General features: G+C 28.9%; 1 protein-coding gene across 1 annotated transcript; it reads right to left on the bottom strand.

The window, feature by feature from the left end:
- Positions 1–9,227: 9,227 nt before the first annotated feature.
- Positions 9,228–12,499, bottom strand: LOC8269374 (protein CUP-SHAPED COTYLEDON 2). Its single transcript, XM_002531283.3, has 4 exons — positions 12,206–12,499; positions 11,237–11,414; positions 10,838–11,121; positions 9,228–10,036 (listed from the first exon to the last, which is right to left on the bottom strand). The coding sequence occupies exons 1-4, from the start codon at positions 12,227–12,229 to the stop codon at positions 9,452–9,454; spliced, it is 1,071 nt and encodes a 356-aa protein (XP_002531329.2). The 5' UTR covers positions 12,230–12,499; the 3' UTR covers positions 9,228–9,451.
- Between the last annotated feature and the right edge of the window lie 296 nt (positions 12,500–12,795).

Raw genomic sequence — 12,795 nt, 5'->3', positions numbered from 1 at the left:
AACTTAATTTAATTTTGTCTTTGTAGATGCCAGAAAACAGTAGGGTACATGTTGTTCACTCAACTGAGGGAGCTGCAAGGGCTGCTTCACAAACTAGTATGCCATCTTATCCAAGAACAACTATATCTTCATCAGCTAGAGATAGTAGAAATGGCCCGAGTGGTAGGACTAGTAGGGGGGTAGGAGTGGGAGAGGTGGGAGATTAGGTGCACAAAATTTGTCACAGTCTACTTCAGATAGACATTTAGCATCTCAGGAGAGCAGTGCAAAATAGATCCCTTGAAGTTGTGTTATTTTATGATATCTTAAATATTTTGAACAATGTTTTGTTGCCATATGTCATTTTGTGGTACATTATATTTTTTAGCAAAATTATTTGCTAAAAGGTGAAATGCAGACATTGTTAACCTCTTTTTGTTAATGGCTTTTGTAATGTTATTCTCATTCAGTTAATTGCAAGAGTTAATTGAACTTTTCAAGTATGAAGAATATGATCACTACTAATCAAGTTACCAACTCAACCCAACACATTTCATTAAATTAAACAGACATTCCAAATACAACCCATTACAGCCTACTTCAACATCATCTTTTCAACACTACTATTGTTATTGAAGGAAATGATAATGCAACTATAATTAACAGAAGCACAATACCATCAATGTCATTTGAAACAAATTTCAATGTTACAAGCTTGTCTTTCAAATACTTGTTCTCGTTTCTCAGCTTCTTCTTCTTTAACTGGAGTTTCTCAATCTTTTTCAGTATTTCAGCTTTCTTCAACGTCTCCTTCTTGGCCACAATGTTCTCCAACTCAACTTTGCCCCTTTACTGCTCCTCTAACTTCTCCTTTTGAACCTTAAATTTCACAAAACAAGCTTTATGGAATGGAGGAAGCTCGGGATCACACCATTGAAAAAAATTGCAGTCATCGTACTAAAATCCAAGAATATAAATCAAGTTAGCTTGACAAAAACCAAATCAAATTTAACTTTTTATTCGCAAAATGAAATGTATGATTTTTACCTTTCTAACATAGCATTGATAGAATCTTCGAGCTGAATTATCATCTCTGATTGAAGTCAATAGATATGCGTGCATTTCATGGCTAGGGCACATCATTATAGGCATTGAGCTTGTATAAGAAGCGGATGTGCCTGATAATGAGGAGTTTGGTGTTCAATTACTTCTATTAGACCTTTAAGAAAGGTGAGAGTTTTATTTTTATTAGGGTTTTTTTATCAATTGTTCTTTTTAAGGTTAGGAGCTCAATTTTAATTTTAGGATTTCATTATTCAATTCTTTTATCATTTGGGATATTATTGACACCAAAACGTATAGCACTGACGTGGCCTTATATTAAAACATTAAGAAAAACGTGGCTAATCTCCACCTGACACGCTGGAAGCAATCCACTAGGTTTTACACTAGTGCTTTGAATTGCAAAGAAATAGAACTAGGTGACTGGATTTGCCAAAATTGAAAAGGCATGTCAAAATTGTAAAAAGCGCAAAAGTTCATGATTAAAAATGCAATTAGCTCTATTATTTTTTACATAGTTTTGTATGTATTTAATTTGAATATCACTAAATTACGATTTTATAAGCAATATAGCATCTAAAAATGCATCCTTGAATTTATAAATATATTAAAATTTTATTTAAAAATTATTTTTTAAATTTAATTAAAATTAAAAATATATATTTTAATAATTTATTATGCTTATAAAATATTTATTCGGATACTAAATTACTTAAAAATATTTATTTTATAAAAAAATTACATTTTATTAATATTTACAATTGAAAAATGATAAAAAAATTAAATGTATCTAAAAGATATTAAAAAAAACACGTGTTACTTTTTTAATATAAAAATTTACATTTATTTCTCAAGTATAGAAACACTAAACCACATAATAGTTTTTTTGAGCGAATATATATGTATATATTAACTTGATCTTTTACATATAAGCATTATATATTGATATGCAATTTTTATATTATCTTAAATTGTTATGTTTAAGTTAACATATTACTTTTTTAATTAATAAAATATAAAAAATTTCTGTATATTTATTTTTATCTTAACATTTAATAATAGCAGCATTTAATGCACTTTACTAATATAATTTTAATTTATTGAATTAGAAAAAATAAAAAATAACTAATTTTCTTTATATTGTACATCCGCGCAAGTATTGTCTTTCAATCGACGCTTATCATTGTCTACTTGGGCATGGGCTCCTTTTTCCTTCTATATTATTTTAGGCAATGGACTGAGTGAGAGTTGCCACTACAGCTTTTCTCATCCCCAAACTATTATTCTGCAACTCAGCAATATAAATTCGGAAATTTTTTGTAAATGCCGCAAACACAATAAATATTTACAAAAATACCTATAAAAAATTCTAACAACAAAAATGTCATAACACGGAATTTTATTTACAAAAATACCCCATTTTACTTTTTTTAAAGAAAACTAAGAACAACACACAAAAACTTCAAGAATTAAGTAAAAATTTGAAGCTTATAAGATTAAATACCAAAAGCAATTTTCATATATCAATTAATACAAGAAATCGATTAATAAGATTGATTTCACAAGTGATTCAACACCAAAAACGTCATTGTCAGTAAATAAATATATAAAAAAGGTAAATTTTGAATTTGAAAAAAAATCTCTAGATTCAACTATATGAAATTAGTTTTTGTGTAATATTATTGCATTTTGGTCGATTTTGAGATACTAGAGGTGAATAAATATAAATCTAAGAATTATTTTACTAATTTAAGTATTTACATATATATATATTAGATATATATTAAAGAAGAAAGTATATGTCTCATATATATAATATGAAATGCCAATTTCTTACAATATTAAAATTTAAATGAATAATTTAGTCAATATTTACAGTATTTACAAGTATTTTTAAAAGCCAAAAATAATGTGAAACATTTATAAAATAAAATAAAAAAGTAACAGTAAAAAGTATATATTTAATAAAAAATAGTATACATTAAGTATATTTTAGATATCTCAACCTTTTCCAAATGAAATAAAATGCAAATTCAAAAAAAAAATTAAACAGTAGAAGGTATACGATTACCAAATAATAATATATTTTAGGAATCTGAAATTTTCTAAATAAAACAGAATGTAACTCAACAAATATTTAACATCAAAAGATATATATTTATTAAAATATGGTATATGTTAGGTACCTATAAAGTATCTGAAACTAACTTTTATTTTATGTAGAAAAATCAATTTTGACCTTTATATACAACTCTCTTTCTCTCACCTTGATTTTCTCTCTCTTGTAACCATTTCTTTCTCTTTTTTTTCTCCTTCTTATAGCCACTTTAGCCTCCAAAACTCTAGTCATAATATCTTCCTAATGTCACCAACTCCCTTCCACCTTTTACTTCGCCGGAGACACCCTAGATCCGACGAATCAACAACGCAAAGATTTAAAGCCTTATTCCTTTCTCGCTGTTGTCGTTGGTTCAGCCACTTGCCGGTCTCTTTGCCAAATTCTACACCGAAAATAAATTATCTCTCTTCAAAAACCCTTGAATGGGTCACAACAGCATTTAACTTCACCGTTTGATCGGAAACCCAACGAAAGGAGATGAAAAAAATAAAGAACCAGTATTTTGAAAACAGTCGTGGATAATTTTAAAAAATTAAAAAATAAGAATATGTATGTAATTATTTTAAGAAAATAAATAAATTGTGAAATTTTCTCAATAAATTCTTGATGAAGGCAATTACTAAAAGTAACTACCAATCCATTGTATGGGACCAATTTTTATTAGTTAAACTTGTGTCTGAATTTCTCTTGATTCAACAACTAAAAATTGAACTATTGTGAAACATAATAGAATGATTCTGATTAGTATTTATGCTAATTAAAATTAAGAGATATCGAGCTTGAGCCGACAACTCACAATTCTATTAAGAAAATAATAATAAAAAAAGAAAAGGTAAATCCCTCTAGCACATGGATAAAGACAACCTATACTATGTGAAGCTCATAATTTCCTTCTCCTTACAGATGATGCATGCAAAGTCCAGCTTTTGGTGTTTTGGCATTTTGGTGTTTGGATGTTTGTCTGTTAAGCTTATTTCCTTCTTGTAAAAATATAAGAAGGATATGAGAAAATAAATAAAATAAAAATTGGCACCAAACAAAACAGCCCAATACATTATAGCTCCAAAATTTAGCACCAAAATGGTACAGCGCGTGCTATACCATTTCCATGCACAAACTACTGGAAAAACTGCTAATTTTGCTCTGTCTCTTCCATTTTTGCAGTTGCAGACTCCCCAAAATGTTAGGGTACTAATTGCATTGCCAATTATGCCAAAGATCACGTGCCCATTTCCAACCTTAATATACCAAAGTTGCTGACCAGAGATCAATCATCACCACCCATCATTTTTCTTTCTGTCTTTGTATTTTCTGATGCAGGAAGGAAGGAAAGAAGGAAGGAAGGGGAGGGGAGGGGATGGGTTAATGTCTACTTGGCCTAGACACAGTTTTGATGATCTTTATATATGTGTATTATATGCTTGTCATTTTGCTGTGAATATAGCATATGGTTGTGTAATGTTTCTTTGAATCTTAATTATGTTCTTTCTATATATATATGTATATATACATCTCTGTGTGTGTTCTTGGGTTCAATTCTGCAACCTCTGAAGCACAAGGTTTTTTTACTTGATTTGCCTTTTGTACACTTGCTAAATGGATCCATCTGAAGATGGTAACAGATCTTTATGCTTTCTCCTTACATACATTAATCAAATAGCTTTTGCAAATTTGCTTGCAGTGCTCTTTGTTTAATATATATATATATATATATATATATAGTGCCCAATGCATGTTTCTGACAGTAAAGTATAAATTTTACATTTACTTACAACTTAGGGTTGGTAGATACCAGATGGTGAATGTTTGATCAATTTACAGACTGAATATGGTCCATCATGCTCTGCAAGATAAATGCAGCTGTTACTTTACATTTTATTTTAAAAAGCCAAATGCATTTCTGAACACATGAATTTTAACCATTTTATTAGTTTAACATCTTAACTTTCAATATAATGTGACAGAAACTTCAATTTTTATATTATTTATGATATTTTAAATATTTTTCTGACATATGGCTTCATTTAATATTTTCAGTATATTATGTATAGATATTTTAATGTTAATATAAAATAGAATCTATGTGACTGTTTGGTTAAATTAAAATTAAAAGTATTTAAGAGATTACAAAAAGAGAATTTAGGTATTTATCAGATAAAATTAAAAATTAAATTATTAAACTGATTAAATTATCAAACTTTAGATATCTTAATATACATTGTGCCTTTTAAAAATTTAAGAACTAATACTTACAAAAAGATTTTCTAACAGATTTCGTTATATTTATTGTTGATATTTAAAAGGGTATATTCACAATATTACAATGAATAGATGAGGGATATGCAGTCTAAAGTACAATCGATTATCTTAAAACTAATGTATTTGATGGATTAAAAAATATTAAATATTTACAAATGTTAAATTATTACAATTAGTTCTGAGCATTTATAAATATTAAACTCAAGGAAAATATTTTGAACAGAAAAAAGAAAATCAGTCAACTTTAAATTGCTGAACTTAGAACTTTGAATGCCTCGATAAAACCTATCTAAACCCTTCAATTTTTCAATTTTATTTTATTAAATATCTTAATATCTTTTAATAAAATAATCACAAGCATCCATGTAATAGTGCAGGAAATTAAGGAAAAAATAAATTACTAACTTTTTTTCATTATGATGATTTATGCTTCAATAAAAATAAACTAATACTTCAGTGAAAATGATTTTGTGTATTGTTAGTAGTATTTGTATACAAATGACTATATTAAAACTCTAATTACAATATAATCCCAATCCTAATACAATTAAAATTAAAATTTAAAGAAAATCTATAAAAACAAATTTATACATTTCTCTATTTTCCATACAAACCATTTTGAAAGATTATGCATTAATACCAAAAGAATTTTATTCTATGTAAAATACTTAGACATATATACCTAATACAAAACTAAGTAATCAACTTATATAAAAACTAACTAATAATTTAAAAAACATAAATAAAAAATGTCTTTTTTTAATAATTTGTTTGTCCCGATTCTCTTCACACTTTTATATATGATATGATTATGATATATACATGCACAGTTAATATTTTTTTCTAAAGATTTTTTTAATAAATTTTTTAGAATTTATTAATTATTAAATAATGAAATTATTAATTATTCAATCAAAATAAAATTAATTTTTAAATAATAAATTTAATTAAATATAACAAATATTAAATATAAGAAAATTGATTGTCTCTTATATTTAAATATTAAATAATTACATATAATGGTAGATTTAGAAATGTGTTTAAGGAGAGCTAATTAAACATGTTTATTCAAAAATATAATAAAATATAATAAAAAATTTAAATTATAATAATAATATATAAAAATGCGAATGTATGGCACAGATAAATTTACTAATAACTTTTCTTATTTCTTAATTAATTAAATTGATTAGGTCTTCAACTAATTTAGTTTAATAATTATAATATAATTTATTTAGTAAAAATCTAATCCTATAGTCCAAATCTATTAAGATTTTAAATCAATAATAATTCTAATTTGAAAAAATAGTAATTTAATTTAATAATTATATTAATTAATAAATTATTTTGTAATCATATAATAATTATTAATTTTAAAAATAATATATTAATTATATATTTAATCTAATATCAATTTAATAAGTAAAAATATTGAATTGACATATTAAATGACAATAAAAATAAGTAAGAGAAGATACTATTTACAAGAAATAACGGGTGTGGTTAAGGCCCCTCAAGATAATGTTAAGGCCAGGATTCCTTCTTCTTTTTCTTAGGAAAGGCCAAGTTTCCATATTACAACTATAGTACTTAAGCTTTTAAAATATTTTCTTTTAAATATTTTAATTTCTGATTTATTATTATTTTTATGATAATTTATGTATTATTATTTAAAATTAATTAAGAAAAAGGCTACATGCTTACTTTTTAAATCATGAAATAATTTGGATAAAATATCTTATGTAATATTTTATTTTATTTACTAAAAAAGGAATACCCATATATTATATTTTACTTAATTTAATAAAGAAAGAATTTAAGTATTTATTTACCAAAAATATTAAGTTTAGATAAAATTATAATTTACATTCATTTAAACTCAATAGATTATAAATATACCAGATATTTTATCTGAATATGTTTTTTTTCTTTTAAATTCTAAGTGCTTAATAAACTAAATAGAAGAATACAATATAGTTCTCCAAGACCTTTTTCTAATAACTAAAAATAATCGTTTATTTTTCTTAAAGAACCCTTTTTTAAAAAAAATTGATAATATATAAAAAGAAAATAATAGATTAACAATTGTAAAATACAAATATAACATTTTAAAAATTCAGGTGCTAAACTAATAATATAAAATTCCAGCCTTAACAATTTTGTATTGGAACCATAACGAAACAACCTTCACAATTATAATACTAAATTTAAAAATATATATTCTTTTACTTTTAAATAATAATAAATCGAATAGTTAATATTTCCATGTATGTGAATTAAAATACTATTAAACTATAAATGAGTAAAATGATTTTACAAAGCTAGAGAGTTTATATCTCTTGACCTCCTATTCTTGACATTTATTATAAATTTTTTAATTATTTAATACTATATATTACTAATTAACCTATCTAATTTTAATGTATAAAAATGGGAACATCTTTTCAAACATGTAAATACTTTTTCCATCTGAAATTATGTTTCTAATCAGAACCCAATTCATACCTTTTGAAATCTTTCCTATTTTTTATTACCATAGATCATGGGGGTGATGCCTTTTGCTTTTCTTTTCTTTCTTACAAAAAAAAAAAAGAAAAAAAAAAGAAGAAGAAATGAATGTGATGTATATAAAGTTACCTTAATAATAAGGAAAGAAACAAACAAACTGAGAGACCAATAAATTTTTGTCTCTTGGCAGAAGCAGCGAGATATTATATAGCATAGCATAAGTACCAAGTCCCATCCTTAGACCTGGACTCTCTGTCCCAAGGGTAAAAGAAATAAATAAAATTAAAAAGCCCTTGACACAGCCAAACTCACCTACCTCCCTGTTCCTCTCCTTTCCATTGCAATTTTTCTTGTTCTTTTTCTTTTCTTGTGTTTGAAAGGGGTGTGCAAAAATTCAACTACCTATTTAATGTCATCCATTTCTTTTTCTTACTCTTTTGCAACAAAAATATCAACCAACCATTCCATTATTTCAATTGTGTATGTGATGAATTCAACAATTCTATAATAACAGAAGCAATAATAATGTTTGTTTGACATGAAACTTGTATTTTTATTTTCTGATATAGTTATATTCTTTTGTGGCCAAGAATTAAAACTATTGTAGCCATTAATTGTATATAATTTCATTTTAAATGTGGAATTATGGTAGGACCAAAATATCAGATCTTATTCTCATTACTATTTTTGTTTCTTTCAAATTATTAACTTTCACTAGAGATTTGAACTCACATTAAGCTCTTCCTTTTAATTATTAGTTTACTAAAGATTCCAAGTCTAAACCTAAAATCATTTTTCAATTATTAATTTAATCAAAATTCAAGTTGTAAAACCATTTTTATTTATTAATTTAACCAAAACTAAAAACCTCACCAACAACTCTAAAGCTTCCTACTTGAATCTAAAATCATTTTTAATTGTTAATTGAATTAAAATTAAAATGCCAAACTTTAACCAAAATTCGAACTCTAAAAGCAAGAAGCTATTAGAGCTATACATAATTGGTATTCTCATCAGTATTTCTAACATAAAATGATACCCCTTTAAATATTATGTCAAAACGCATTTCTCAATTACATTTCTTATATTCAGCTCTAATTTTACTTAATTAAACAATAATTTTCCATTATTATAATTACAGTAATCGCATTATCCTAATTAAGAATGAGTCCAACATGTGACTGCATCCTTTTCCATATCATATGGAACATCTTAATCATCACTGTAAAAGATATTAATGAATATTTTATAATCCAACATAAAAGAAAGCTGCTCTCCGTACAAAATAAAATAATAATAATTAAAGGAAACCTAGAAACTTTCATAGATAGCCCCCATAACACATATTACAAAAGTCACTTTCTAAGCAATTAATTAGCAGAGTCATCATCATAATACATAACAGAAAATCCTAACACAGACATGCAGCAGCAGCAGCTAGCCCTAATAATACATGCAGAAAGCCTAAATAATTCAACCTCTCATACATACAACACACATTTTCATGGATAATAATTAAGAGATTCAGTAGGTCCACATGCAATCAAGCTCAGTGGGAACAATTGATACCCTTCCACCACCACCGTCAGCCCCCCCGTCTTCTGAGCCAGCCATCCAGTTCGTGGGATTGGTGCCACTTCCACTGAATGGTGTGGCCATTGCTGGGGCTGGTGATTGGAAGAAGAAGGGAAGCTGAAGATTTTCTTGCAGAGACCTTAGGCTAGGGAAAGCAGAAACCCCCATGTTTCTTGAATATCTTCCAAATGGATCAGCCATAGCTGGCAGACTTGGTGGAGGTGGAGCAAAATCAAAGTTGTTCTGGTTAGCAGCGGCAGAAGCAGCGGCTGCAATGGTGGAGAAACAGGACACGTGCTCATGCTGGGAATGGCTGTCAAAAGAGCAGCTGTCACGGTCATTGAGAGCAGTTGTTGAGGCAGTAGTAGTGGTGGTAGGATCCAGAAGAGGTGGTAGAGACACTGAAGAGGGAGAGCTGGCTTCTGGGTAGAGATTGATATTGTTGAAGCGGGTTTTCTTGGTGGCATTGCTGCTGCTGCTGCTTGTGGTGGCACCACCACTCTTCTGAAACACTCGGGAGATAACCCACTCGTCCTAGTAATAACAGTCGGTCAGTAAATGTAGCATTATACATTAAGAAAGATATTTGTGCTCATTTTCATTAATGTAAAACCCATCTGAAGTGAAGTCTACATGAGAACCATGCAGCAGCTAATATTACTATTCAGCATTTAGTAATGCAAAGACGACTGTAATTGAAGATCAAAACTAGGGTTTTAAAATGGTTGGGCTGCACAACCTTAATGCAAGAAGATTCCTATAATATACACTTCACATATGATGACGATGATGATAGTAGTAATTATAATAATAATTAAGCCTGGAAGGATGCAGGAATAATGACGCTGAAATGCAGGGATTTAAAATACAAAAATTTACTACTTTCTGCAAGGTAATGTCATAACAAAAATAATAAGAACAGAATGCCTTTTCAGCCATATTTAAATGAAAACAGCATACGGACATATCATTAATTGGGCTGAATCTTGTTACCATATAACTACTCAAGAACCTAGTTGCAACCTAATGCTATAGAAATGGCAGGGCTAAAGAAGCACCGCAGTACTCTTATATATTACTTGTCGGAAACAAAGGTGTGTGTATATATATATATATATATATCCATGCCAACATCACAATATGCAACTAAAATACCTATTTTGTTTTTCCCCCACTTCACTGCTGAATCAACCCCAATCAATTACGACATAGAGTTTATTCGAGTCCTTGTTCACTAAACTACAAAAGATAACTACAATGTTAAGGACATGAAATCATTAGGTGAGACCAGCACCCTAAAGAAACTTTATTAACTAGGAGTGAATCAATTTCTACCTTGGAGCTACGTGATAGATAATGGTAAGCAAATTTGCCTTCAAGACGATACTCATGCATGACCCAGTTGCTTTTCTCTCCTTTAGGAGCTCTTCCTCTGTAGAACACTAAAGTCTTCTTCATTCCAACAAGTGCACAAGTCTTTGAGCTGTAAATCTCCCTATCTTTTCCAGTAGCTTTCCAGTAACCAGCTTCAGTAGCCCTATTAGTTCGAAGACCAGTTGGGTACTTCCTATCTCTCAAGCTGAAGAAGTACCATTCTTTCTCCCCCATTTTTGCTTTCTCTGCCAAAACAACAAATTACACAACTAAATAAAGAAACCAACCAAAATTTAGAACCTCTATTTAGTTATTTATTGATTTTCTAGCCAGTGATTGACTTCGGTTATTGCCACTTACCAGGAAGCTCCCATGGTTCACACTTGTTAAGATCCACTTCAGCAATAGCTCTACCAGTAAAGTTACTGTCAAGAACTTTCTTCAGAAGATAGTAAGTAATAAGCTCCTCGTCAGTTGGGTGAAACCTAAAGCCAGGAGGCAAATGGCCAGCATCACCGTTGTCAAAATGGCGATAGTGCTCCATATAGAAAAATTAAACAAGCCAACAAAAACCAGTTAAAGATACAAGCTTAAAATTTCAAAAAAGAAACCTAAACGAAAAGTCCCAGAAATCTTAAACGATCTCAAGTACCCATCAAAACCCACATAGCAAAATGCCAAAAGAGAGAGACTTCATAAAGAAAAAAGGACCAAAAGGTTCAAGCTTTAGTATTAGGAGAAGAGAAGAGAACAACAGGATAAGAGAGGGCGATCAGGGTGTGTGGAGAGAGTGTTATAAGGAAAGAGAAGAAGAGGGGTGGGGGTACATGGGGATTTGATAAATCGAGTGGGCAGGGGTAAAAGACTAAAAATTAAATATATATATTGAAAAATGATAGCAATGAGAAGTATGATAAAGAGATTGGCTTGGGAAAATCTCTGTGTTTACTCTGATGGTTTGTGTGTGTGTGTCTGTGTGGATATGATAAGAAGAGCCAAAAGAAAGAGAGAGCAGAGAGAGTGATGTATGTATGTGTATATGCGTATATGTGTATGTGTGTATGTGTTGTGTCTCTGAGGGAGTGGGCTCTGTGGTTCTGTTTTGAGTATGCGTGCGTGCGTGAGAAAGTGTGCAGGTATTCTCTGTCAGTGAAGAAAATGAAAGGGTGGGAACAGAAAGTAGTTTTTATTGAGAGAGCGAGGTCCTGTTTCAAACCAAGATATTCATTTTAATTCATTCACAATATTGAAAAAAAAAAATTAACCCAGGAAAAAAGATAGAAGAAGAAGAAGAAAGGGAAGGAAAAGAAAAAAAGGGGAGATTTTCACCATGAATCGATAAAGCTGCTTCATATCTCCTCTGTCAGCACAGTACAAATATTAAATTATCATCCTTGACAGAGACATTGTTATCACACGCCATCTCTCTTTCTTTTTCTAATCTTTTCTTTCTTTAAGTTTTTTTTAGGGTTTCTATTGGCTTATTAGTAATCATTTATCTATCTGTTTTCTTGGGTTTTTGTTCATTTGTGCTTTTACTTGGTTTTTAAGCACACAAATTGCAAGGAAAAGAAAAGAAAGGGTACTTTCTTTTGTTTTTCAACACTCAACATATATATATATATTTATATATGTGATATGGGTTCTCTTCTCTCTGCTGCAAAGTTGCAAAAACCACATCTAATGATGTGGATTCCCTGCTTCCCACAGTTCCTTTTTCCTATACTTACACATGACATTATCTTTATCTTTTTTTATACATTTTAAATCTGTTATAATATATTATAAAAGAAATAATAATAATAACACCCGAGTTTGACACATGAGACAAAAAGATTTCCCCCAGGAGTAGATATAAAAACAAGCAATATGGCAAAAAGAGCTTTACCCCAACTCTTCCCTTCCCCTCACCACCTTAT

The sequence above is a fragment of the Ricinus communis genome, chromosome 9 (genome assembly GCF_019578655.1).
Source record: "Ricinus communis isolate WT05 ecotype wild-type chromosome 9, ASM1957865v1, whole genome shotgun sequence".
Lineage (NCBI taxonomy): Eukaryota > Viridiplantae > Streptophyta > Magnoliopsida > Malpighiales > Euphorbiaceae > Ricinus > Ricinus communis.
This window is presented reverse-complemented; position numbering and strand designations above follow the sequence as displayed.

What these genes read in the sequence shown, in the direction of transcription:
- LOC8269374 (XM_002531283.3), bottom strand. Translation starts at nt 12,229, where the DNA reads ATGAAGCAGCTTTATCGATTCATG. An exon ending in AGCAGCTTTATCGATTCATG is followed by an intron (nt 11,415 to 12,205) that starts GTGAAAATCTCC and finishes TTCTATATGGAG; the next exon opens with CACTATCGCCATTTTGACAA. An exon ending in ATCTATCACGTAGCTCCAAG is followed by an intron (nt 10,037 to 10,837) that starts GTAGAAATTGAT and finishes TGTTATTACTAG; the next exon opens with GACGAGTGGGTTATCTCCCG.